At 41.4% G+C, this 27,335-nt stretch overlaps 2 protein-coding genes across 2 annotated transcripts in view; one reads left to right on the top strand and one right to left on the bottom strand.

Moving 5' to 3' along the window:
- LOC131941401 (FMRFamide receptor-like) overlaps positions 1-27,335 on the bottom strand; it is a 99,892-nt gene that overhangs the window by 48,226 nt on the left and 24,331 nt on the right. The window lies entirely within an intron of this gene.
- On the top strand, positions 805-1,617 carry LOC131941387 (uncharacterized). The gene has a single exon (XM_059300632.1). The coding sequence runs from the start codon at positions 805-807 to the stop codon at positions 1,615-1,617; it is 813 nt and encodes a 270-aa protein (XP_059156615.1).

The following is a 27,335-nucleotide window of genomic DNA, read 5'->3' as shown; positions in this document are numbered from 1 at the left end:
AATGATTGGTCTATAGAGATACAAGTCTATTGTTACAATGATTGGTCTATAGAGATACAAGTCTATTGCTACAATGATTGGTCTATAGAGATACAAGTCTATTGCTACAATGATTGGTCTATAGAGATACAAGTCTATTGTTACAATGATTGGTCTATAGAGATACAAGTCTATTGTTACAATGATTGGTCTATAGAGATACAAGTCTATTGTTACAATGATTGGTCTATAGAGATACAAGTCTATTGCTACAATGATTGGTCTATAGAGATACAATTCTATTGTTACAATGATTGGTCTATAGAGATACAAGTCTATTGTTACAATGATTGGTCTATAGAGATACAAGTCTATTGTTACAATGATTGGTCTATAGAGATACAAGTCTATTGCTACAATGATTGGTCTATAGAGATACAAGTCTATTGCTACAATGATTGGTCTATAGAGATACAAGTCTATTGTTACAATGATTGGTCTATAGAGATACAAGTCTATTGCTACAATGATTGGTCTATAGAGATACAAGTCTATTGTTACAATCATTGGTCTATAGAGATACAAGTCTATTGCTACAATGATTGGTCTATAGAGATACAAGTCTATTGTTACAATGATTGGTCTATAGAGATACAAGTCTATTGTTACAATGATTGGTCTATAGAGATACAAGTCTATTGTTACAATGATTGGTCTATAGAGATACAAGTCTATTGCTACAATGATTGGTCTATAGAGATACAAGTCTATTGTTACAATGATTGGTCTATAGAGATACATTTCTACTGCAACAATGTTTGGTCTATGTTGGTTCACGTGGTGCAACTGGTTCACGTGGTGCAACTGGTTCACCTGGTGCAACTGGTTCAATTGGTGCAACTGGTTCACCTGGTGCAACTGGTTCAACTGGTGCAACTGGTTCACCTGGTGCAACTGGTTCACCTGGTGCAACTGGTTCAACTGGTGCAACTGGTTCGCCTGGTGCAACTGGTTCACGTGGTGCAACTGGTTCACCTGGTGCAACTGGTTCACCTGGTGCAACTGGTTCGCCTGGTGCAACTGGTTCACGTGGTGCAACTGGTTCACCTGTTGCAACTGGTTCACGTGGTGCAACTGGTTCACCTGGTGCAACTGGTTCAACTAGTGCAACTGGTTCACCTGGTGCAACTGGTGCAACTGGTTCACCTGGTGCAACTGGTTCACCTGGATCAACTGGTTCACGTGGCGCAACTGGTTCACCTGGTGCAACTGGTTCACGTGGTGCAACTGGTTCACCTGGTGCAATTGGTTCACGTGGTGCAACTGGTTCACCTGGTGCAACTGGTTCACCTGGTGCAACTGGTTCACGTGGTGCAACTGGTTCACGTGGTGCAACTGGTTCACCTGGTGCAACTGGTTCACGTGGTGCAACTGGTTCACCTGGTGCAACTGGTTCACGTGGTGCAACTGGTTCACCTGGTGCAACTGGTTCACTGGTGCACCATGTGCAGGCCGAGGGAAACAGAAAACCCAATTGATCGATGTGGCAGGCCACTGATTTGCTCAGGTGTCAGGCTATTTTTAGAAACACTACGTCACGGGCTTGAAATAGGAAAAAATGGGACATTAGGTCATTGAACCGATGGTAAACAGATGGGACATTAGGTAATTGAACCGATGGTAAACATATAGGGCATTAGGTCATTGAACCGATGGTAAACATATAGGGCATTAGGTCATTGAACCGATGGTAAACATATAGGGCATTAGGTCATTGAACCGATGGTAAACATATAGGGCATTAGGTAATTGAACCGATGGTAAACATATAGGGCATTAGGTCATTGAACCGATGGTAAACATATAGGGCATTAGGTCATTGAACCGATGGTAAACAAATGGGACATTAGGTCATGTACCGAGAGTAAAAAGACGTTAAACAATCCGTGCAACCACTAGCTACAGAGAGCAACTCAGTAAAGAGGTTTTACCATAGTATATGACAGGATCTTCCCTCCCTTGCCCACTCTCCATTATACTTCCCTCCATTATACTTCCCTCCATTATACTTCCCTCCCTTGCCCACTCTGCATTATACTTCCCTCCATTATACTTCCCTCCATTATACATCCCTCCATTATACTTCCCTACCTTGCCACTGTTTTTATTCTTTCGCATAACGTAAAGAAAATACTAAATACACGCACATTGATAAAACATATTAAACGAACCAATGTCATATATCATTTTCGTTTAGATTCCTAGAAAAAGTGGATACATTTTAATAACAGTAGGGACGAAAAAACTAATTAATTAAACTGTTTTATAATTTTGACAAGGGGGGTAATTTAAAAATAAATTCAAATCACGCTAATAAAAAATAAACCGGGAGTGATCTCCCCTAAACTTTCTCGAATATTCTTATATAAAATAACAGGGGATGGGAACTCGGGCTATAGACATGATTTTTAATCCATTTTAAATACTTAAAGTTTTAAAAATAGAATAAAATCTCGTAGACAAATTAATTGCACACCAAGTGAACGCGAAATAAAAAAGCGCATAATAGTGCGCAATATTATTATTACTTTAAAAATTTACATTAGTTTTTTGAGAAATCGGAAGTAGCGTAAATTACTACTTCCGGTCAACGGAAATTACTCAAAATTTAACAGAAGGTAGAGAATTAGATCTTTTACTTACATGTGAAATTTAATTTATCTATCTGAAATAGTACTCAAGTTATAGGCTTTTGAAAAATTCAAAGTAGAAAAAGTACCACTTCCGGTTGTCAGAAATCGCTCAAAAGTTGATACGGATCTACGATTTTGATAAAATACTTATATATGAAATTTCATCAACCTAGCTGTAACGGTACTCAAGTTATCGTGTTTACACACGGACACACACACACACAGACACACACACAGACACACAGACATACGGACAAGATTGCAAAATTATGTTTTTCCGTATCAGTGAGATGCAAAACGTCGAGATTTGCAAAAATCTCGATTTTTTTTTTTTGCACGATTACAAGACTTTCTCTATACTTCGTATATACGAGAAAGTAAAAATGCGAATGCAAAATCTCCTAGACGGAATAATTGTTGCAATAATATAATTAGCAAAATGTGAATGCAAATTCTTCAGTCGTGTAAGAGGACATTATTATTGCAATATTATAATTAGCATGGATTGATGAAAGGCTATCTTTTATTTATTTTATTCACTGAACGTACTGTTTATTAATGATAATTTCTAATCAACTACTCTTCAACATAATGCACGTGTCATCACGTTCATTAGGTGCGCAATAGGTTTTAGTCATGAAACTCTATTGTAATTACAAGCTTTTATTTAACTCACTTCCTCTGTCTGTCGTAAGTCGTCAGTCTAGACGGATACGCAGGAGTGAAAATTCGGACAGTTCTACTTGACCGACACGATTCACAGTTGGCACGTGGGTCAAGACATGAAGACAATGCAATCTGAAACTAAATTTGACTTAATTGGATGCCTAATTGATTTTTTATGAATTAATTAAAATTTGGACCGAATTAGTAGGCATGTCTAGCCAACCACACCACACGCGTCATCAATAGCTGCGCCATCACGACCACGTAATGGCTGCGTTCAAAAACCATTGCGCGCCTACTGAACGTGATATTCAGTAGGCGCGCAATGGTTTTTAGTCATGTAACTCTATTGTAGATAAAACATGTAAAGTACTGAAAAAAAAATTCATAAAAAACGTTTTAATAACAAGCTTTTATGTAATGATGCACTAAAAAGTAGAAAATAAATTATAGACTACTATTTAAATAACTATAAAGAAAAGCGTGGGTCACTTTAGTATCTATTGGATACCTTTACTAATGTTAAGGAAGACACCCACGCTTTTCTTTATAGTTATTTAAATAGTAGTCTATAATTTATTTTCTACTTTTTAGTGCATCATTACATAAAAGCTTGTTATTAAAACGTTTTTTATGAATTTTTTTTTTTAAATTTTTAATTCAAAGAACTGAAAAAAAAGCATGAATTTTTCTTTTGTGTTTATGTGTCGCGTTTGTATTTTCGTTTGTTTTTGCATAGTATTTGTGTTTCCTTTTGTCTTTGTGTTGCGTTTGTGTTGGTTAGCATTGTGTTTGTGTTTTCTTTTGTGTTTGTGTTTTCTTTTGTGTTTGTGTTTGTGTTGTGTTTAGTTTTGTTCTGTTCCCAAGTTGGTAGATTTAAAGAGGATTTACCGTGGTATGCAGCTAGTCTATAGTATAACGTTGCTGGTAGTGTGTTTGTCTTTCATTCCTTCCGTTATCGATATAGATTTAATAACCATAAAAGCAAACATACCACTGTTGTTTTTTTTGGCTTTTAAATAATATTTAGTTTTACTCATTTAACATCACAAATATAAACAGAAACATATACAAAGCAGGCAAATGTGATTTCACTAAGTTTAGTATTAGTAAGTCTTTAACTACACATAATATATTACATGACTGTACAAAATGTCTTAGAGCAAATATCAAGTAGGTACTTCTACACTAGCCAGTAAAGGTTGTACTGCAAATAGAATTGCATCCAATGTATTGTCAGTTGCATTTATCAGAGCTGTAGAAATAAATCCAAATAATCTATGTGGTTCTTAAAGTACCAGTAGTACCAGTTCTGATTCGTTCTTAGTTTAATTGAACTTGTTACGGATACTTAAAAATTGTAATTCTTAATGTCCCTTCATGCTTGTCTGGCTGCTACTTTGATCAGAGTCCATTTTGACTGGTTTATGCAGAGCGGAGGAGATGTCAACCCATTGCAAGGCCCTTTGTATCAAATCATCAGAAGTTGGTTGTTTGTCTAAATTCCAGTGTGTAAATTTATCAAATGAGTGTGTAGCTATCAATTTTCGCTCTTCATCTTCTGTTGTTCTTTTGTGATGTTCTTTTAATACTAAACCTGTAAATCCAAATGGCAAGTTTACTTCTACCCCATTTAAAGGTCGTCCCCTGAATGTGGCAGCAAGTTCTTTATTTCCATTTGATGATTCGTCACATATTGTTTTTTGGAAGAAATCAGATACCCTTGTTTTTCTATCAAAGTGTATTTCACATGGTATATAATGACAATTTCCTTTAGATGTGTCAGAAAGAGAGAGTGTTCTGTTTACATCTATCGTAGTAGCCATTTTTCCACTGTCATGTGATTTTTCTGGCATCGCAGTGACTTATTTTGTGAATAGATGGATAGGTTTTATTTATATAACGACTAAATTTTTTGTATAGTCGTCACTGTTTTTATTCTTTTGGATAACGTAAATAAAATATTAAATAAACGCACATGCTAAAATATATTAAACGGATCAATGTCAAATAATACTTTCGCTTAGATTACTAAAACATTGGATACATTTTAATAGCAGTAGGGTAAAAAAACTAATTAATTAAAATATTTTATAATTTTGTCAGGGGGAGGTAATTTAAAAAGAAATCCAACCCTCTCTAATAAAAAAAATTATGTGAATGCAGATTCTGCGGACGTGAAAGAGGACACTATTGTTAGAATGTTATAATTAACATGGATTGAGCCACCTAATACAAAGGCTAACGTGTAGGCCTATACATTCTTTTGCAAATCCCCCATCATTTGACTTTTTTTGTCCTATCTTGGATACTAGCGTATTTTCATTAGCATTTGTTTACTTATTGTTTTTCAACCGGGGGCCCCGCTCAGCCTTAATCCGCCCCTGCATGGGGTGACACCAAATGGGAAATGTAAAATTGTTGTAGGGTGTGGGTGTCGGACCCTCAGAGTGACACACCGGGTGACCCTCAAGGTAATGACGCACATATCCCAGTGGCGGAACTAGAAAAAAAGGGCCACCCTGCAAAAATTTTTTTAGGCCCCCACCCTACATAATATATATATATATATATATATATATATATATATATATATATATATATATATATATATATATATATATATTGCTGGCCGCTTCGAGTTTTGAAAAAAAAATGTTTTTTTTTTTTAAAAATTAAAACAAATTACAGCAACATGTCATGTGTGTGAGTGCATTAGTCTGTTTTGAAAATCAGTTTTTTTTTTTGTTTTTTTTTGCTGTAAGTACCGGTTAACCCCAAGTCGATCAAAAGAATATAAAACATGAAAGCTTTGTATATGTAAAGGTGTCTCGTGTTATGTTTATTTTTATGTTTTTTTGTGTTTATATTATTCATTTTAAATACATTCCCTTTTTATACAATGTCATTCTTTAGTAAATACTTTATAAAAAAAAAATAATTAAGAGAAGTAATTGCTTTTTAATTTGTTTAGTACAAATCTATTAAATTGAGCTTATGAGCACCCCTATTTGACTATTTAAAAAATGGAAATAAGTCATGGAAGTGGTTTGAACGTTTGCTTATCATTGATAAGTTTCATTGTAGGAGAAAGAGGACTCGGCTTTCACAGTGGTTTAAAAACAAAGGGAAAAAGAATATACAAGAGCGTGGGGTGGTATCTATAGAATAAAGATAATCCAACCGCAGCTACGGTAAACTTTTTACAAAACAACTATCAAGTAAAAATGCAAGAATATTATTATTTTTTAACTGTAAAAAAATGGATTATGGTCGGCTGTGGGCCCCTAAATGGCGTGGGCTCCCCCACATTGCGGGGTCTGGCGGCACTGTAGTTCCGCCCCTAACATATCCCTGTATGTTTTCTATTGATCGCTCATATCACCCTCATCATAATTCTTTCAAATCCTGCTCATTATACTCATACAAAAAAACATGTACGATACATACGTTGGGCAATATTGATTTTCAAACCAAAAACATTGTTTAAATTTTTAAATGAACTTTATATATATATATATATATATATATATATATATATATATATATATATATATATATATATATATATAAATGATAATCATAACGAAAGTCGGTTAATGTTGATACTTTTTAGCGACCAAAGCAATTTTATTTTCTTCTTTTCAATCAATTTAAAAGCTTGTTATTATACGGTTTTTTAAACATTTGTTTTTTAGTACGTGTGAGTGTGTGTACGTGTAGTGTGTGGTGTGCCTGTGTGTACGTGTGGTGTGTATGTGCCAAAAGTTTTCAAAAACGAATGCGAATACAAAGATGATGTTTAGTTCCTTTTAAACTTACTGTATGGTCTTCAGATTAAACTTTTTATATGGTCTTCAGTGTAAACTTACTGTATGATACCACTTGAAACCTTCAGCGTGATATGTCCTGCCCCTATTAAACTTCAAAGGTTCCAAAACTGGGGTATGACACGCCGCTAATTAATGCTGAGAAAGCAGAAACGTGTGTAAAACCTGGCTAATGAATCCTAGTGTCGTCTGTCTGCCTACAGATGGCCTGAGGGGGGGGGAGGGGGAGGCGCATACTTGTGTGCATTGATCAGCTGATTGGCACGTGACCTCTCGGTACAGTCCATTTGATTAACCGCATTGTTTCATAAATTAACGCCGCAAATAAAATATTTTTTTGTAGAATATATTTTTTGTTATGGTGCAGCTGGGCGACCGTCGACTCGGTGAGTCAGTGGGCGGTCATTTCAAGTATTCGTGTGGTGGGCGGTCATTTCAAGTATTCGTGTGGTGGGCGGTCATTTCAAGTGTTTGTGTGGTGGGCGGTCATTTAAGGTGTTGTGTGGTGGGCGGTCATTTCAAGTATTCGTGTGGTGGGCGGTCATTTCAAGTGTTTGTGTGGTGGGCGGTCATTTAAGGTGTTGTGTGGTGGGCGGTCATTTCAAGTATTCGTGTGGTGGGCGGTCATTTCAAGTGTTTGTGTGGTGGTCGGTCATTTAAGGTGTTGTGTGGTGGGCGGTCATTTCAGGTGTTGTGTGGTGGGCGGTCATTTCAGGTATTCGTGTGGTGGGCGGTCATTTCAGGTGTTTGTGTGGTGGGCGGTCATTTCAAGTGTTTGTTTCACTCATTCACAGATTTTAAAACGTAGTCAGAATTTAATTACGATGGCCTTGATTAACAAACGGCATTCTGGTGGTGAATAAATTAGAAGAAATAAATAATTTTAAGTTAATAATAATTTTTTTTTTGATATGTGAATTAAAAAAATGTAACCTAGAAAAGTAAACTTTACATTTATACACTTTTCTAACTTCCATTCTTGGAAAACATTTTTGTAGCCCAACATTTCTAGCGGCGAGTAGTTCCAGACATGTTGCTTGACTAAACGTTGTCTCCCCTTCCATTAGGCCGGCATTTAAGTGTCAGCCATCAGCGTGTCGCCCCCCAGCCGACCCTTGGGTGGCGCCCTCCAGACGACCCTTGGGGTGGCGCCCCACCCATTCGCACAAGTAACCCTGTTATTGTTAGGTCAGCGATCAAATCCCCGGACAATAACTGACAGAGCGTCGCTTTAGACTTGCTCGCCTGGTTAACATGGGATCATTCAACTGGAGGGCTTTTAGTAGCGTGAGGTCTTTGGTTGCTGAAGTGGGCATCAGTAGTGCTAGCGCTGGTAGACATATAGATGGTAGCAGTGTAGATGGTAGCAGTGTAGATGGTAGCCATATAAATGGTAGCCATATAGATGGTAGCCATATAGATGGTAGCAGTGTAGATGGTAGCAGTGTAGATGGTAGCCATATAAATGGTAGCCATATAGATGGTAGCCATATAGATGGTAGCAGTGTAGATGGTAGCAGTGTAGATGGTAGCAGTGTAGATGGTAGCAGTGTAGATGGTAACAGTGAAGATGGTAACAGTGTACATGGTAGCAGTGTAGATGGTAGCAGTGTAGATGGTAGCCATATAGATGGTAGCCATTTAGATGGTAGCAGTGTAGATGGTAGCAATGTAGATGGTAGCAGTGTAGATGGTAGCAGTGTAGATGGTAGCAGTGTAGATGGTAGCCATATAAATGGTAGCCATATAGATGGTAGCAGTGTAGATGGTAGCAGTGTAGATGGTAGCAGTGTAGATGGTAGCAGTGTAGATGGTAGCAGTGTAGATGGTAGCAGTGTAGATGGTAGCAGTGTAGATGGTAGCAGTGTAGATGGTAGCCATATAGATGGTAGCAGTGTCGATGGTAGCAGTGTAGATGGTAGCAGTGTAGATGGTAGCCATTTAGATGGTAGCAGTGTAGATGGTAGCAGTGTAGATGGTAGCAGTGTAGATGGTAACAGTGAAGATGGTAACAGTGTACATGGTAGCAGTGTAGATGGTAGCCATATAGATGGTAGCCATTTAGATGGTAGCAGTGTAGATGGTAGCAGTGTAGATGGTAGCAGTGTAGATGGTAGCCATATAAATGGTAGCCATATAGATGGTAGCAGTGTAGATGGTAGCAGTGTAGATGGTAGCAGTGTAGATGGTAGCAGTGTAGATGGTAGCAGTGAAGATGGTAGCAGTGAAGATGGTAGCCATATAGATGGTAGCAGTGTCGATGGTAGCAGTGTAGATGGTAGCAGTGTAGATGGTAGCAGTGTAGATGGTAGCCATATAGATGGTAGCAATGTAGATGGTAGCAGTGTAGATGGTAGCAGTGTAGATGGTAGCAGTGTAGATGGTAGCCATATAAATGGTAGCCATATAAATGGTAGCCATATAGATGGTAGCAGTGTAGATGGTAGCAGTGTAGATGGTAGCCATATAAATGGTAGCCATATAAATGGTAGCCATATAGATGGTAGCAGTGTCGATGGTAGCAGTGTAGATGGTAGCAGTGTAGATGGTAGCCATATAGATGGTAGCAGTGTAGATGGTAGCAGTGTAGATGGTAGCAGTGTCGATGGTAGCAGTGTAGATGGTAGCAGTGTAGATGGTAGCCATATAGATGGTAGCCATATAGATGGTAGCAGTGTAGATGGTAGCCATATAAATGGTAGCCATATAGATGGTAGCAGTGTAGATGGTAGCAGTGTAGATGGTAGCAGTGTAGATGGTAGCAGTGTAGATGGTAGCAGTGTAGATGGTAGCAATATAAATGGTAGCTATATAGATGGTAGCCATATAAATGGTAGCAGTGTAGATGGTAGCAATGTAAATGGTAGCAGTGTAGATGGTAGCAGTGTAGATGGTAGCCATATAGATGGTAGCCATTTAGATGGTAGCAGTGTAGATGGTAGCAGTGTAGATGGTAGCAGTGTAGATGGTAGCCATATAAATGGTAGCCATATAGATGGTAGCAGTGTAGATGGTAGCAGTGTAGATGGTAGCCATATAAATGGTAGCCATATAGATGGTAGCAGTGTAGATGGTAGCAGTGTAGATGGTAGCAGTGTAGATGGTAGCCATATAGATGGTAGCAGTGTAGATGGTAGCAGTGTAGATGGTAGCCATATAAATGGTAGCCATATAGATGGTAGCCATATAAATGGTAGCCATATAGATGGTAGCAGTGTAGATGGTAGCAGTGTAGATGGTAGCCATATAAATGGTAGCCATATAGATGGTAGCCATATAAATGGTAGCCATATAGATGGTAGCAGTGTCGATGGTAGCAGTGTAGATGGTAGCAGTGTAGATGGTAGCCATATAAATGGTAGCCATATAGATGGTAGCAGTGTAGATGGTAGCCATATAAATGGTAGCCATATAGATGGTAGCCATATAAATGGTAGCCATATAGATGGTAGCAGTGTAGATGGTAGCAGTGTAGATGGTAGCAGTGTAGATGGTAGCCATATAAATGGTAGCCATATAGATGGTAGCAGTGTAGATGGTAGCCATATAAATGGTAGCCATATAGATGGTAGCAGTGTAGATGGTAGCCATATAAATGGTAGCCATATAGATGGTAGCAGTGTAGATGGTAGCAGTGTAGATGGTAGCCATATAAATGGTAGCCATATAGATGGTAGCAGTGTAGATGGTAGCAGTGTAGATGGTAGCAGTGTAGATGGTAGCCATATAAATGGTAGCCATATAGATGGTAGCAGTGTAGATGGTAGCCATATAAATGGTAGCCATATAGATGGTAGCAGTGTAGATGGTAGCCATATAAATGGTAGCCATATAGATGGTAGCAGTGTAGATGGTAGCAGTGTAGATGGTAGCAGTGTAGATGGTAGCCATATAAATGGTAGCCATATAGATGGTAGCAGTGTAGATGGTAGCAGTGTAGATGGTAGCCATATAAATGGTAGCCATATAAATGGTAGCCATATAAATGGTAGCCATATAGATGGTAGCAGTGTAGATGGTAGCCATATAAATGGTAGCCATATAGATGGTAGCCATATAAATGGTAGCCATATAGATGGTAGCCATATAGATGGTAGCAGTGTAGATGGTAGCAGTGTAGATGGTAGCAGTGTAGATGGTAGCAGTGAAGATGGTAGCAGTGTAGATGGTAGCAGTGTAGATGGTAGCCATATAAATGGTAGCCATATAGATGGTAGCAGTGTAGATGGTAGCCATATAAATGGTAGCCATATAGATGGTAGCAGTGTAGATGGTAGCCATATAAATGGTAGCCATATAGATGGTAGCAGTGTAGATGGTAGCAGTGTAGATGGTAGCAGCGTAGATGGTAGCAGCGTAGATGGTAGCCATATAAATGGTAGCCATATAGATGGTAGCAGTGTAGATGGTAGCCATATAAATGGTAGCCATATAGATGGTAGCAGTGTAGATGGTAGCCATATAAATGGTAGCCATATAGATGGTAGCAGTGTAGATGGTAGCAGTGTAGATGGTAGCAGTGTAGATGGTAGCCATATAAATGGTAGCCATATAGATGGTAGCAGTGTAGATGGTAGCCATATAAATGGTAGCCATATAGATGGTAGCAGTGTAGATGGTAGCCATATAAATGGTAGCCATATAGATGGTAGCAGTGTAGATGGTAGCAGTGTAGATGGTAGCCATATAAATGGTAGCCATATAGATGGTAGCAGTGTAGATGGTAGCAGTGTAGATGGTAGCAGTGTAGATGGTAGCAGTGTAGATGGTAGCAGTGTAGATGGTAGCAGTGTAGATGGTAGCCATATAGATGGTAGCAGTGTAGATGGTAGAAGTGTAGTGGTAGATGCTGACTTAGTTCATTGAATTGTTTGTTTTAAACGACAAGTCTCAATGAAAATTCAAGTTTTAAACGACATGGAGAGGGCGAGAGAAGGTCGGGAAGGGGGGGGGGGGGGGTCTGGGGTTGGACGCCAGCTGTTAACTTCAAAAGACGGTTAAGTCTGCTGACGTCATGGATTGACTGGTATCTCACCCACGCTGATCAAATCTGTTGGCTGAATTGAACCTTAGGCTGCCGAGATATCCGCGACTTAATGATCTCATTAGCGCCACCTGTTCATTACCCTCATTATGAGATAATCCCCGCAGACGACCGACCACAATCGGGCGCGATCAAACCATCGTCTGCGACCAAAGCCACTAACCAAGGAAGTCAATCATGCGTAGAGTTGCTTGTGACAGCCGAGATTAGTCTAGTCATTTCTGTCGTCATGCGCTGACGTAGGGATGGGATCAAACATTGATAGCTTGGTGTATGGCAACCTGACCTGTTGGCATTTCATATGACATTATGTGGTCTGATTTTGGCATTTGATATGAGATTATGTGGTCTGATATTGACATTTTATATGAGATTATATGGTCTGATATTGACATTTGATACGACCTTATGTGGTCTGATATTGGCATTTGACATGAGATTATGTGGTCTGATATTGACATTTTATATGAGATTATATGGTCTGATATTGACATTTGATACGACCTTATGTGGTCTGATATTGACATTTGAAGTAGAGTGGATATGTTTAGTGACCTCGGCATATGATGGCTTTACTTCCCCTTACATCAGTTATGTACCCCGGATTCGAACTCAAGTTTTGGGTTAGCAGCCTAGCGCTCTACCGGTTAGGCCACACCGTCCCATATAACTTCCTTTTGCCAAACCTGAGAAGTTGAACAACTTCAAAATATTAAACTTGAACGTCTGAATGTTCAAGATATTAAACTTGAACGTCTGAATGTTCAAGATATTAAACTTGAACGTCTGAATGTTCAAGATATTAAACTTGAACGTCTGAATGTTCAAGATATTAAACGTGACCGTCTGAGTGTTCAAGATATTAAACTTGAACGTCTGAATGTTCAAGATATTAAACTTGAACGTCTGAATGTTCAAGATATTAAACTTGAACGTCTGAATGTTCAAGATATTAAACTTGAACGTCTGAATGTTCAAGATATTAAACGTGAACGTCTGAGTGTTCAAGATATTAAACTTGAACGTCTGAATGTTCAAGATATTTAACGTGAACGTCTGAATGTTCAAGATATTTAACGTGAACGTCTGAATGTTCAAGATATTAAACTTGAACGTCTGAATGTTCAAGATATTTAACGTGAACGTCTGAATGTTCAAGATATTAAACGTGAACGTCTGAATGTTCAAGATATTAAACTTGAACGTCTGAATGTTCAAGATATTAAACTTGAACGTCTGAATGTTCAAGATATTAAACTTGAACGTCTGAATGTTCAAGATATTAAACGTGACCGTCTGAGTGTTCAAGATATGAAACTTGAACGTCTGAATGTTCAAGATATTAAACTTGAACGTCTGAATGTTCAAGATATTAAACTTGAACGTCTGAATGTTCAAGATATTAAACGTGACCGTCTGAGTGTTCAAGATATTAAACTTGAACGTCTGAATGTTCAAGATATTTAACGTGAACGTCTGAATGTTCAAGATATTTAACTTGAACGTCTGAATGTTCAAGATATTTAACTTGAACGTCTGAATGTTCAAGATATTAAACTTGAACGTCTGAATGTTCAAGATATTAAACTTGAACGTCTGAATGTTCAAGATATTTAACTTGAACGTCTGAATGTTCAAGATATTTAACTTGAACGTCTGAATGTTCAAGATATTAAACGTGAACGTCTGAGTGTTCAAGATATTTAACTTGAACGTCTGAATGTTCAAGATATTAAACGTGAACGTCTGAATGTTCAAGATATTTAACTTGAACGTCTGAGTGTTCAAGATATTTAACTTGAACGTCTGAATGTTCAAGATATTAAACTTGAACGTCTGAATGTTCAAGATATTAAACTTGAACGTCTGAATGTTCAAGATATTAAACTTGAACGTCTGAATGTTCAAGATATTAAACTTGAACGTCTGAATGTTCAAGATATTAAACTTGAACGTCTGAATGTTCAAGATATTAAACTTGAACGTCTGAATGTTCAAGATATTAAACGTGACCGTCTGAGTGTTCAAGATATTAAACTTGAACGTCTGAATGTTCAAGATATTAAACTTGAACGTCTGAATGTTCAAGATATTAAACTTGAACGTCTGAATGTTCAAGATATTAAACGTGACCGTCTGAGTGTTCAAGATATTAAACTTGAACGTCTGAATGTTCAAGATATTTAACGTGAACGTCTGAATGTTCAAGATATTAAACTTGAACGTCTGAATTTTCAAGATATTAAACTTGAAGGTCTGAATGTTCAAGATATTAAACTTGAACGTCTGAATGTTCAAGATATTAAACTTGAACGTCTGAATGTTCAAGATATTTAACTTGAACGTCTGAATGTTCAAGATATTTAACTTGAACGTCTGAATGTTCAAGATATTAAACGTGAACGTCTGAGTGTTCAAGATATTTAACTTGAACGTCTGAATGTTCAAGATATTTAACGTGAACGTCTGAATGTTCAAGATATTTAACTTGAACGTCTGAGTGTTCAAGATATTTAACTTGAACGTCTGAATGTTCAAGATATTAAACTTGAACGTCTGAATGTTCAAGATATTAAACTTGAACGTCTGAATGTTCAAGATATTTAACGTGAACGCCTCTAAGAGCAGTCTTGAGCTTGTCGAACCAAAAGAGATTTCTTGTCTCTGCCATTGGTCGTGTTTGTCGTCAATTTGTCTACACATTTGAATTGAGCTTGACTGTGACTTGACTTCATGATGAACTCAAGTCACGTGTCGTAGGGACAGTCAAGCAGTTTCAAGTCACCTGTTTCATTTTCTTAAGTCGTGGTGTGGAATACAAAATGGGAAACATCCGGTTTAACATATTGGTGTCACCAGCAGGTTACACGGATTGGTGAGGTTAAACGTTGGTGAAGTTAAACATTGGTGAGGTTAAACATTGGTGAGGTTAAACACGGAATGGTGAGGTTAAACATTGGTGAGGTTAAACACGGAATGGTGAGGTTAAACATTGGACTGGTGAGGTTAAACATTGGTGAGGTTAAACACGGCATGGTGAGGTTAAACATTGGTGAGGTGAAACACGGAATGGTGAGGTGAAACATGGAATGGTGAGGTAAAACATTGGTGAGATGAAACACGGAGTGGTGAGGTGAAACACGGAATGGTGAGGTAAAACATTGGTGAGGTTAAACATTGGTGAGGTGAAACACGGAATGGTGAGGTTAACTTTTGCTGCAAATAAAATTCAAACCTAGGTGACATTTGACCTATGTCTATATTTAGAAATATGATAGCCAGCTCGCGCCGATGGCACACAATGACATTTGACATTTGACATTTGAGTCTCAAGTGTTCCTCAAGCATGTCATTCAGTGCAAGATGGTCTTAGTAATTGTTGGCCTAGAGATTTTCTTGTATGACTAGCTGGGATGGCCAATTCTATTTTTAGCTGGCTCATGTGATCGAGGTGTGTCCCACATGAAGTGCTCATCCTTGATGCAGGCCTAGCCCAAATTGTTATGTAGGTGTGAGGTGGGTCCCACATCAAGTGCTCATCCTTGATGCAGGCCTAGCCCAAATTGTTATGTAGGTGTGAGGTGGGTCCCACATCAAGTGCTCACCCTGTGTCGGTGTGTTGGTGTGTCGGTGTGTTGGTGTGTAGGTGTGTTGGTGTGTAGGTGTGTAGATGTGCCGGTGTGTCGGTGCATGTGAGATGACGCAAATTTAGGTCTGGTACAAACGTTTGATAGATGTTTGGGGAGGTAGACAACTCCAATCCTACTCAAATGCCACGAAACTAGAAAACATCTTCTACAAGTAACTGCGTGGCTTGAATTATTTAAAAATAAAACCCATAAATTACATTTTTTAAAAATTCGTTATATTTCCTTACATTTGTTATGTAACACCTAAAGCTCTTCCATTCGCTCAAATATAAAACCGTTTCGCTTGACTGAAGGCGCTGTCAAGCGTGACACCCTGATCTCACCCATCACGAATGACACCCTGATGTCACCCATCACGAATGACACCCTGATGTCACCCATCACGAATGACACCCTGATGTCACACATTACGAATGACACCCTGATGTCACACATCACGAATGACACCCTGATGTCACCCATTACGAATGACATGCTGACTAACCTTGACAATGACAGCGTATCAACTCGGCCTCTACGACCTTAACGAGCTAGTGAGAACTGACCGCTTTGTGTGAGCTTAACCACAGCTGTGTGGTTGTGTGGTTGTGTAGCTGTGTGGTTGTGTAGCTGTGTGGTTGTGTAGCTGTGTGGTTGTGTAGCTGTGTGGTTGTGTAGCATTGTGTGAGCTTAACCACAGCTGTGTAGCTGTGTGGTTGTGTAGCTATGTGGTTGTGTAGCTGTGTGGTTGTGTAGCTGTGTGGTTGTGTAGCTGTGTGGTTGTGTAGCTGTGTGGTTGTGTAGCTGTGTGGTTGTGTAGCATTGTGTGAGCTTAACCACAGCTGTGTAGCTGTGTGGTTGTGTAGCTATGTGGTTGTGTAGCATTGTGTGAGCTTAACCACAGCTGTGTAGCTGTGTGGTTGTGTAGCATTGTGTGAGCTTAACCACAGCTGTGTAGCTGTGTGGTTGTGTAGCATTGTGTGAGCTTAACCACAGCTGTGTAGCTGTGTGGTTGTGTAGCTATGTGGTTGTGTAGCATTGTGTGAGCTTAACCACAGCTGTGTAGCTGTGTGGTTGTGTAGCATTGTGTGAGCTTAACCACAGCTGTGTAGCTGTGTGGTTGTGTAGCATTGTGTGAGCTTAACCACAGCTGTGTAGCTGTGTGGTTGTGTAGCTATGTGGTTGTGTAGCATTGTGTGAGCTTAACCACAGCTGTGTAGCTGTGTGGTTGTGTAGCATTGTGTGAGCTTAACCACAGCTGTGTAGCTGTGTGGTTGTGTAGCATTGTGTGAGCTTAACCACAGCTGTGTAGCTGTGTGGTTGTGTAGCTATGTGGTTGTGTAGCATTGTGTGAGCTTAACCACAGCTGTGTAGCTGTGTGGTTGGGTAGCATTGTGTGAGCTTAACCACAGCTCTGTTGCAGTGTGTGGTGAGGTTGAGTGGTTGTGTGGCGAGAAAGGAAGACGACCACCCCTAAACATATAGGTCTATAAATACATCAGTTCAATCTTAATCGGATGTGGTTTAACATATTTAATCCAAGTTCAGTTTACACCCCGCTGTTTCACAACCCCGTTAAGAAACAAATCAATACACGTTTCAAGTCATTTCAATCTCTGTTTTTATCCGACTTTTTTCACCCCAAGAGAACAAACCAACAAACCAACAAACCAACAAATAAACAAGTCGTGTGTGATACAGTGCCTGCTCTATAATCCCATTTTTGCAGGCTGTCGGGATGTCACGTGACTCTCTCAATATCTGTCTATTCAAGTTTTTATTCGCTTGTGCCGACAAACCAATGCTTCCTTTCATGCCCTGGCCTACGAACGCTTATACACGTTAAGTTTACTTTACTTTCAAAAGATTTCAATTAAAATGCTTATATAAGTCGAACATAGACACACATGACGCTCTAACCATACATATTTCATCATCAGTTTTTCTCCTTAAAAAAATAAGAAAAATAAACCGAATATGCTTATATAACACTACGGGGGATGGCAACTCGGGGTATAGACATGATTTTTAATTAATTTTGAATTAATAAAACTTTTTAAATAGAATAGAGAAAATAATTGCGCACCAAATGAACGCCAAACAATCTGTGTATAATAGTGCGGAATATTATGAGCACTTTATATACAAAGCGTTTTTTTTTTTTTGAGAAATCGGAAATAGCGTAAATTACTTTTTTCTGTCAACGGAAATTACTCAGAATTTAAAATAAGGCAGAAATTTAGATCCTTTACTTACATGTGAAATTTCGTTTAGCTATCTGAAACAGTACTCAAGTTATAGGCTTTTGAAAAACTAAAAGTAGAATAAGTCCCACTTTGCTAGGGCAAAGGTTTGGGATATGGTAGGTCTGTAGTGATAGGGTTAGAGTAAGGTTTATGACATTATCCTATGCTACATTTATCCTGTTCGCCTGGAACCAGAACAGGCGTACAGAATATCAACAAAGTACCATTACAGTTGATTGGTTGGGTGTCGGCCATTTTGAACTTCTGTATTATGGGGGACATTGACGGAAACGTATTTGATTTACGGGGCAGGGCGGCCTTCCATAGACCTGATCACAATACAGTCTAATTCAATTGTCTAGTGAAGCGGGAGTAATCTCCCCTAACCTTCTAGAATATTCTTATATAACATTACGGGGTGGGGGATGGTGGCAGCTCAAAATATAGACATGCTTTTTAATCAATTTTTTTTTACATAGTTAAGCTTTTCAAAATAGAATAGAAGCTCGTAGAAAAAAAATAACTGCGCAGCAAGTGAACAGCAAACAATGTGTGTATAATAGTGCATAACAATGGTACTTTATTAATTCAAATGCGTTTTTTTTTTTTTGAGAATTCGGAAACAGCATAAGGTACTACTTTTGGTCACCGGTAATTACTCAAAATATGACAGAAAACAGATAATTAGATATTTTACTGATGTGTGCAATTTCATCGATCAGAAACAGTGCTCTCAAGTTAAAGGCTTTTGAAAAACTAATAGTAGAATAAGTTCCACTTCCGTTTACCGGAAATCACAGAAAAGTTAATAAAGAACTAAACATTTGATGTAATACTTATGTATGAAATCTAATCAAAACGGTACTCAAGTTATCATGTTCACACCACACCCACCCACGAGATTCAGGGGCCCACGAGGTATATATATATATATATATATATATATATATATATATATATATATATATATATATATATATATATACAATTGATATACTGATAGACACGGTATACAAACAGTTTTTCAAGAAAATGCTAGAGAGAACCCCCACTGAGGTGTGCACATAGTGATGAAAAAAACTCAAGGTATGACGTCATGTTTTGAATGAAATCAATTTAAATCTAGACATCAGACATTGAAGCTGGAAATTGATTGTTACGTTATGGCTTTTTTCGGTTGCTAGTCTGATAAAGTATCGGGGAGAGATTTAGCTGTTCTGTCAAAAGACAGGATGTAAATTTTAAAACATATAAATATAATACAGCGTCTGGTTGTTGATCTACCCAACACACCTGTTGATCTACCCAACACACCTGTTGATCTACCCAACACACCTGTTGATCTACCCAACACACCTATTGATCTACCCAACACACCTGTTGATCTACCCAACACACCTGTTGATCTACCCAACACACCTGTTGATCTACCCAACACACCTGTTGATCTACCCAACACACCTGACATGTAAGCTAACCCTATAGCTGTTTGGTTTAGACCGGATGTCTGACGTCATGACTTGAACATCTGTGTTATGTCCCCTGTTAACATCCCACTGTAGTTTTTGGCCACATCCCACTGTAGTTTGATGTTTGGCCACATCCCATTTCAACTGATCTTGATAGTCCAGTGAGAGCTACAGTTATCTGTGGGAGGGGGTGAGGGGTGGGGGGGGGTGGTTGTCGGGTTGGGAGATGGGGGGGGGGGGAGAAAGGAGAATGAACCCCCCCCCCCCTCCCACCACAGGGTTGACTACACCGTAAATGTCAAGAACAGCAACTACTTCTAATCGACGTGTATCATGTTGACTGAAAGTCGTACTCCGCCAAAAAATGTTTTCTAAATTAAAAATAAATTGTTAAACAGGAGCAACGCTCGAGTGAAATATCGAATTTAGAATCAATAATTAATACATTCATTTTTTTAATTATAGGCGGTGTGTCAAGAAGTTGGCCACGTTAGTGACTCATTTGGTAATCTCATCCACACACATACACACACACAGACAGAAGGGCAGACAGACAGACAGACAGACAGACAGAATGGCATATAGACAGACAGACAGACAGACAGACAGACAGACAGACAGACAGACAGACAGACAGACAGACAGACAGACAGACAGACAGACAGACAGACAGACAGACAGACAGACAGACAGACAGACAGACAGACAGACAGACAGACAGACAGACAGACAGACAGACAGACAGACAGACAGACAGACAGACAGACAGACAGACAGACAGACAGACAGACAGACAGACAGACAGACAGACAGACAGACAGACAGACAGACAGACAGACAGACAGACAGACAGACAGACAGACAGACAGACAGACAGACAGACAGACAGACAGACAGACAGACAGACAGACAGGCAGGCAGGCAGGCAGGCAGGCAGGCAGGCAGGCAGGCAGGCAGGCAGGCAGGCAGGCAGGCAGGCAGGCAGGCAGGCAGGCAGGCAGGCAGGCAGGCAGGCAGGCAGGCAGGCAGGCAGGCAGGCAGGCAGGCAGGCACTTAGATCGGAAGTTTAAGGTTGCCTATAAATCATAAGTATATATATATATATATATATATATATATATATATATATATATATATATATATATATATATATATATATATATATATATATGTGTGTGTGTGTGTGTGGGAGTGGGTTGGGGGGGGGGGGGTGGAAGTCCAGAAAGGATTGACTTGAAATAGAAAAACAACGGCCTAGAATTTTGAGGCTGGTCTAGCAAGATCGGGTCGCCCAAAATGTCAGCGCGCATATTCCAATCATTTAGCGTGGACAATCATTTAGCGTGGACAATCATTTAGCGTGGACAATAATTTAGCGTGGACAATCATTTAGCGTGGACAATCATTTAGCGTGGACAATCATCTAGCGTGGACAATCATTTAGCGTGGACAATGATTTAGCGTGGACAGCGAACAGGATATCGGTGAATCCACTCGGAGACAGCAGGCTGGGTGATATCGATACAGCCCACATTAACATGCGTGCGTCGATCTCCTGTATTACCATTTGTTTTGATCACAAAAGTGATAACAAGCTGGGCGCTGAATGATAGTTCACTAATCTGACCATTCCTGCAGGGCTAATAAAGGACACTGCCTCATACGCTGACTGTATTGACCAATGTCTCAATGCACTTAGCTGTCCCCATTGACAGACTGTACTGACCAATGCACTTAGCTGTCCCCATTGACAGACTGTACTGACCTATGCACTTAGCTGCCCCCATTGACAGAATGTACTGACCAATGTCCCAAATGTTTTTATGATCAAAGCTTCAAAAACTTTTTTTGACAAAAAACCAAAAGTTGGATGACATATCTCACTTTTTACCGAAAGTGACAATGTAGGTCATAAACTTATTTATTCAACAATTTTATCCCTACAATCCAAAACAAAACAAAACAAAACCAGCAACAAGAAACTTTAAGCAAATATCTTTGTGGATATATATATATATATATATATATATATATATATATATATATATATATATATCCCTTCAATCAACTATCAGACATAACTTCAATCGAATATTCGTGTAGGTTTTAACAAATATCCTTACATGTAGGTTTGAGCAAATATCTGCAACAGTATGAACAACCTCAAGACAAATCTCATAAGTGTATCAGTGTATAGGTTTGACCAAATATCCTTACATATAGGTTTGAGCAAACATCCTTACATGTAGGTTTTAGAAAAAGAGCGATAAACAGAAGCAGGGCTAGTCGTGCCAGACGACAAAATCGCTCAACAAGTTCGTCCAGACCAATGAACACCGACCTATCACTCGCCCCGACCAATCAACAACGACCTATCAAAAGACACGAGGGACCTAATTTACATAGTACAGACAGACTAATGGGATTACTAACTTAAAGTAGAGAGGGGCAGTGAGAGAGGGAGGGAGAGAGAGGGAGAGAGTGGGACGGAGAGAGGGGGGAGGGGGGAGGGAGAGAGGGAGGGAAGGTTCAGTGAGTACGTTTGTCGGTCTGAGTCTGAAATACCACGTGACACAAATTGCGCCTGCCAGCCACTGATGGTTTCACCTGGAACCTTCTGGAAACTGGCTAAAGACTGGACAGCACTGGACCAGGGGCGTAGCGAGGGGGGGGGGGCGGGGGGTGCGGACCGCACCGGGTGAAACCATTTAGGGGGGGTGACACCAAGGCAAAAAATAGCAAAATATATGGAGAAAAAGTTGAGGGGGGGGTGCAAATCGAAAGTTTGAGGGGGGGGGGGGTGCAAATTGAAAACTTGAGGGAGAGGGTGCAAATCGAAAGTTTGAGGGGGGGGGGTGCAAATCGAAAATTTGAAAGTTTGTTCCGGGAAGGGTCGCTATGCCTCTGAGGGGGTGACACCATTAAGTGCCGCACCGGGTGACACCCGACCTCACTACGCCACTGAACTGGACATCTGGGGTTGGCGGCCCATGAGCCAGCAGACCTGTGATGACCCTAACATCAAAAGAGTCACGTCCGTCATTATCTTCACAATTCTCGTGGCATTCTCTTATCACGTCCGTCATTATCTTCACAATTCTCGTGACATTCTCTTACTTGCCAGTACTAGCTAACAGGGAAGGGGGAACGGGGTGGGAAGTCCAGTTAAGATCACGTGATGTTGGACGTCACGCTATGATACACCGACTAAACCTGTGGAACTGGCTCGTTAGTACAGCAGCCATGCCTGGCTCGTTAGTACAGCAGTCATGTCTGGCTCGTTAGTACAGCAGCCATGCCTGGCTCGTTAGTACAGCAGCCATGTCTGGCTCGTTAGTACAGCAGCCAAGTCTGGCTCGTTAGTACAACAGCCTAACATGCCTGGCTCGTTAGTACAGCAGCCAAGTCTGGCTCGTTAGTACAGCAGTCATGTCTGGCTCGTTAGTACAGCAGCCATGCCTGGCTCGTTAGTACAGCAGCCAAGTCTGGCTCGTTAGTACAGCAGCCATGCCATGCCTGGCTCGTTAGTACAGCAGCCATGCCTGGCTCGTTAGTACAGCAGCCATGCCTGGCTCGTTAGTACAGCAGCCAAGTCTGGCTCGTTAGTACAGCAGCCATGCCTGGCTCGTTAGTACAGCAGCCAAGTCTGGCTCGTTAGTACAGCAGTCATGTCTGGCTCGTTAGTACAGCAGCCATGCCTGGCTCGTTAGTACAGCAGCCAAGTCTGGCTCGTTAGTACAGCAGCCTAGCCATGTCTGGCTCGTTAGTACAGCAGCCATGCTTGGCTCGTTAGTACAGCAGCCTAGCCATGTCTGGCTCGTTAGTACAGCAGTCATGTCTGGCTCGTTAGTACAGCAGCCATGCCTGGCTCGTTAGTACAGCAGCCAAGTCTGGCTCGTTAGTACAGCAGCCAAGTCTGGCTCGTTAGTACAGCAGTCATGCTTGGCTCGTTAGTACAGCAGCCATGCCTGGCTCGTTAGTACAGCAGCCAAGTCTGGCTCGTTAGTACAGCAGCCTAGCCATGTCTGGCTCGTTAGTACAGCAGCCATGCTTGGCTCGTTAGTACAGCAGCTATGCCATGCCTGGCTCGTTAGTACAGCAGCCAAGTCTGGCTCGTTAGTACAGCAGCCCAGCCATGTCTGGCTCGTTAGTACAGCAGCCTAGCCATGCCTGGCCACCGAGTGACGCAGCTGCTTCCGCAGGTAAATGGCTAAAATAGTTTCAGCCAGCCGCTAAAAAATCAGAGCTTTAAACCAATTTTCAAAGAATAAAACACTCAGCACTAGACTTGATAGGACGGCCGTCAAAATACGACCATAACACAATCTTAACAAACCACTGGGAACCAGCGCTTAAATGGGGAGTCTATTGTGTGAGGACTTGGTCGGCGTACATCTTCTGTCCAACATCTTCTGTCCAACATCTTCTGTCCAATATCTTCTGTCCAACATCTTCTGTCCAACATCTTCTGTCCAACATCTTCTGTCCAATATCTTCTGTCCAACATCTTCTGTCCAACATCTTCTGCCCAACATCAATGCTTTCCTTAATAAATCTGGTCAGGGCAACTAAGAGTGTCAAGGACACCCATACACATATAGTTCGCATATGGCCATAAAGCCACACATATAGTTCTCATATGGCCAGAGTTCCCATAGGCCCTAAAACCACACATATAGTTTCCCAAATGGCCATAAAGCCACACATATAGTTCCCATATGGTCATAAAGCCACACATATAGTTCCCATATGGTCATAAAGCCACACATATAGTTCTCATATGGTCGTAAGGCCACACATATAGTTCCCATAGGCCATAAAGCCACACATATAGTTCTCATATGGCCAGAGTTCCCATAGGCCCTAAAACCACACATATAGTTCCCATAGGCCATAAAGCCACACATATAGTTCCCATATGGTCATAAAGCCACACATATAGTTCCCATATGGCCATAAAGCCACACATATAGTTCCCATATGGCCATAGTTCACATATAGCCACTGAGTCCCCCATATAGTTCTCTGAGAAAATGTTGCATATTGCCATAAAGCTTTTAACACCATGACGTAAAATCGATAGTTTACAGTACTGGGTCACGGTGACCTGCAGGCAGACCGCTGCCAGACGGTCTCACCTGCGCACACAACAGCCGTGACCTACAAACCATAACCGTCACGGGTGGAGGCAGGAGCTTTTCTTCAGGTGCCAGGTAATGATGGGGAGTGGGGTGGGGGGGGGGGGGTGGCAGGAGGTGGGGACGGCAAACGGCTGATTAACTCATTAAAAACGATGCTATGCGGCAGTAGAGTTCACCTTATTCTATTTACATTTTACGTTTTTTTATGTGGCTTGCGAGTAATCTGATAGGAACACGCTGGAGGGGGGGGGGGGGAAGGGGGCGGTTGTGTGATTTTTTTGCCAACCATGGCCAAAAACAAATCAAGGTAAGAATAAGCTAGAGTCAACACTGAATGCGTGCGAGAATTTGTCTTCTGTCAGTAAGTCTTCTGTTATCGTTTTATCGCCCATTGACCAACCCGCCCACTGACCAACCCGCCCACTGAACAACCCACCCACTGACCAACCGGCCCACTGACCAACCCGCCCACTGACCAACCCGCCCACTGACCAACCCGACAATGACCAACCCGCCCACTGACCAACCCGCCCACTGACCAACCCGCCCACTGAACAACCCACCCACTGACCAACCGGCCCACTGACCAACCCGCCCACTGACCAACCCGCCCACTGACCAACCCGCCCACTGACCAACCCGCCCACTGACCAACCCGCCCACTGACCAACTCGCCCACTGACCAACCCGCCCACTGACCAACCCGCCCACTGACCAACCCGCCCACTGACCAACCCGCCCACTGACCAACCCGCCCACTGACCAACCCGCCCACTGACCAACCCGCCCACTGACCAACCCGCCCACTGACCAACCCGCCCACTGACCAACCCGCCCACTGACCAACCCGCCCACTGACCACTGCCGCCCTGCCCATGTTTACTGAGCTGTCAGAGCGGGGGAAGCCCCATCCATCACGTGATCTGATGCACGCAATGAACTCCCAGCCTGGCTAAAAAAACATGGCCTCGTGTTTACATGGGCTCAAAGAGCTCATCAGACCAGGGGTGGAGGTCAGCAAGGGTGGGGTGGGGGTCAGCAAAAGAAGGGTGGGGTCAGCAAGGGCTGGGTGTCTGGTCACCCATCCACTGACAACTCGGCCCATTTTATTCTCGTCCACAGCCAACGTGAGTTTGATTCTAACCGTGTCGGTGCCAGTTCAGTTCTGTCTGATCCTAGTTCTGTCTGACCCTAGTTCTGTCTGACCCTAGTTCTGTCTGACCCTAGTTCTGCCTGACCCTAGTTCTGTCTGACCCTAGTTCTGTCTGACCCTAGTTCTGTCTGACCCTAGTTCTGTCTGGCCCTGTTTGACCCTAGTTCTGTCTGACCCTAGTTCTGTCTGACCCTAGTTCTGTCTGACCCTAGTTCTGTCTGACCCTAGTTCTGTCTGACCCTAGTTCTGCCTGACCCTAGATCTGTCTGACCCTAGTTCTGTCTGGCCCTGTTTGACCCTAGTTCTGTCTGACCCTAGTTCTGTCTGACCCTAGTTCTGCCTGACCCTAGTTCTGCCTGACCCTAGTTCTGCCTGACCCTAGTTCTGTCTGACCCTAGTTCTGTCTGACCCTAGTTCTGTCTGACCCTAGTTCTGTCTGACCCTAGTTCTGTCTTACCCTAGTTCTGTCTGACCCTAGTTCTGTCTGACCCTAGTTCTGTCTGACCCTAGTTCTGTCTGACCCTAGTTCTGTCTGACCCTAGTTCTGTCTGGCCCTGTTTGACCCTAGTTCTGTCTGACCCTAGATCTGTCTGACCCTAGTTCTGTCTGACCCTAGTTCTGTCTGGCCCTAGTTCTGTCTGACCCTAGTTCTGTCTTACCCTAGTTCTGTCTGACCCTAGTTCTGTCTTACCCTAGTTCTGTCTGACCCTAGTTCTGTCTGACCCTAGTTCTGTCTTACCCTAGTTCTGTCTGACCCTAGTTCTGTCTGGCCCTAGTTCTGTCTGACCCTAGTTCTGTCTTACCCTAGTTCTGTCTGACCCTAGTTCTGTCTTACCCTAGTTCTGTCTGACCCTAGTTCTGTCTGACCCTAGTTCTGTCTGACCCTAGTTCTGTCTGACCCTAGGTCTGTCTGACCCTAGTTCTGTCTGACCCTAGTTCTGTCTGACCCTAGTTCTGTCTGGCCCTAGTTCTGTCTGACCCTAGTTCTGTCTGGCCCTGTTTGACCCTAGTTCTGTCTGACCCTAGTTCTGTCTGACCCTAGTTCTGTCTGGCCCTGTTTGACCCTAGTTCTGTCTGACCCTAGTTCTGTCTGACCCTAGTTCTGCCTGACCCTAGTTCTGTCTGACCCTAGTTCTGTCTGACCCTAGGTCTGTCTGGCCCTAGTTCTGTCTGACCCTAGTTCTGTCTGACCCTAGTTCTGTCTGACCCTAGTTCTGTCTGACCCTAGTTCTGTCTGACCCTAGTTCTGTCTGACCCTGTATGACCCGAGTTCTGTCTGACCCTGTCTGACCCATGTTCTGTCTGACCCTCGTTTTGTCTTGCCCTAACTATCTGACCCTAGGAAAAAAGTCATAGGAAAAAAATGTCACACACGTGTGTTTGCATGGAATTAGTTAATTCTTTATGTTTTCAGAAAGTGCAAATCAACATACCATTAAATGTAATGTAAACGTTTTAGATATAGATACACAGTTTGTATTTGTA

Source organism: Physella acuta, unplaced genomic scaffold, assembly GCF_028476545.2.
Source record: "Physella acuta isolate Inbredline_101_S28 unplaced genomic scaffold, ASM2847654v3 ptg000360l, whole genome shotgun sequence".
In the NCBI taxonomy this organism is placed as follows: Eukaryota; Metazoa; Mollusca; class Gastropoda; family Physidae; genus Physella; species Physella acuta.
The sequence above is the reverse complement of the archived record's forward strand: the minus strand, read 5'-3'. Positions and strand labels throughout refer to the sequence as shown.

What these genes read in the sequence shown, in the direction of transcription:
- LOC131941387 (XM_059300632.1), top strand. Translation starts at nt 805, where the DNA reads ATGTTGGTTCACGTGGTGCAACTGGTTCACGTGGTGCAACTGGTTCAC.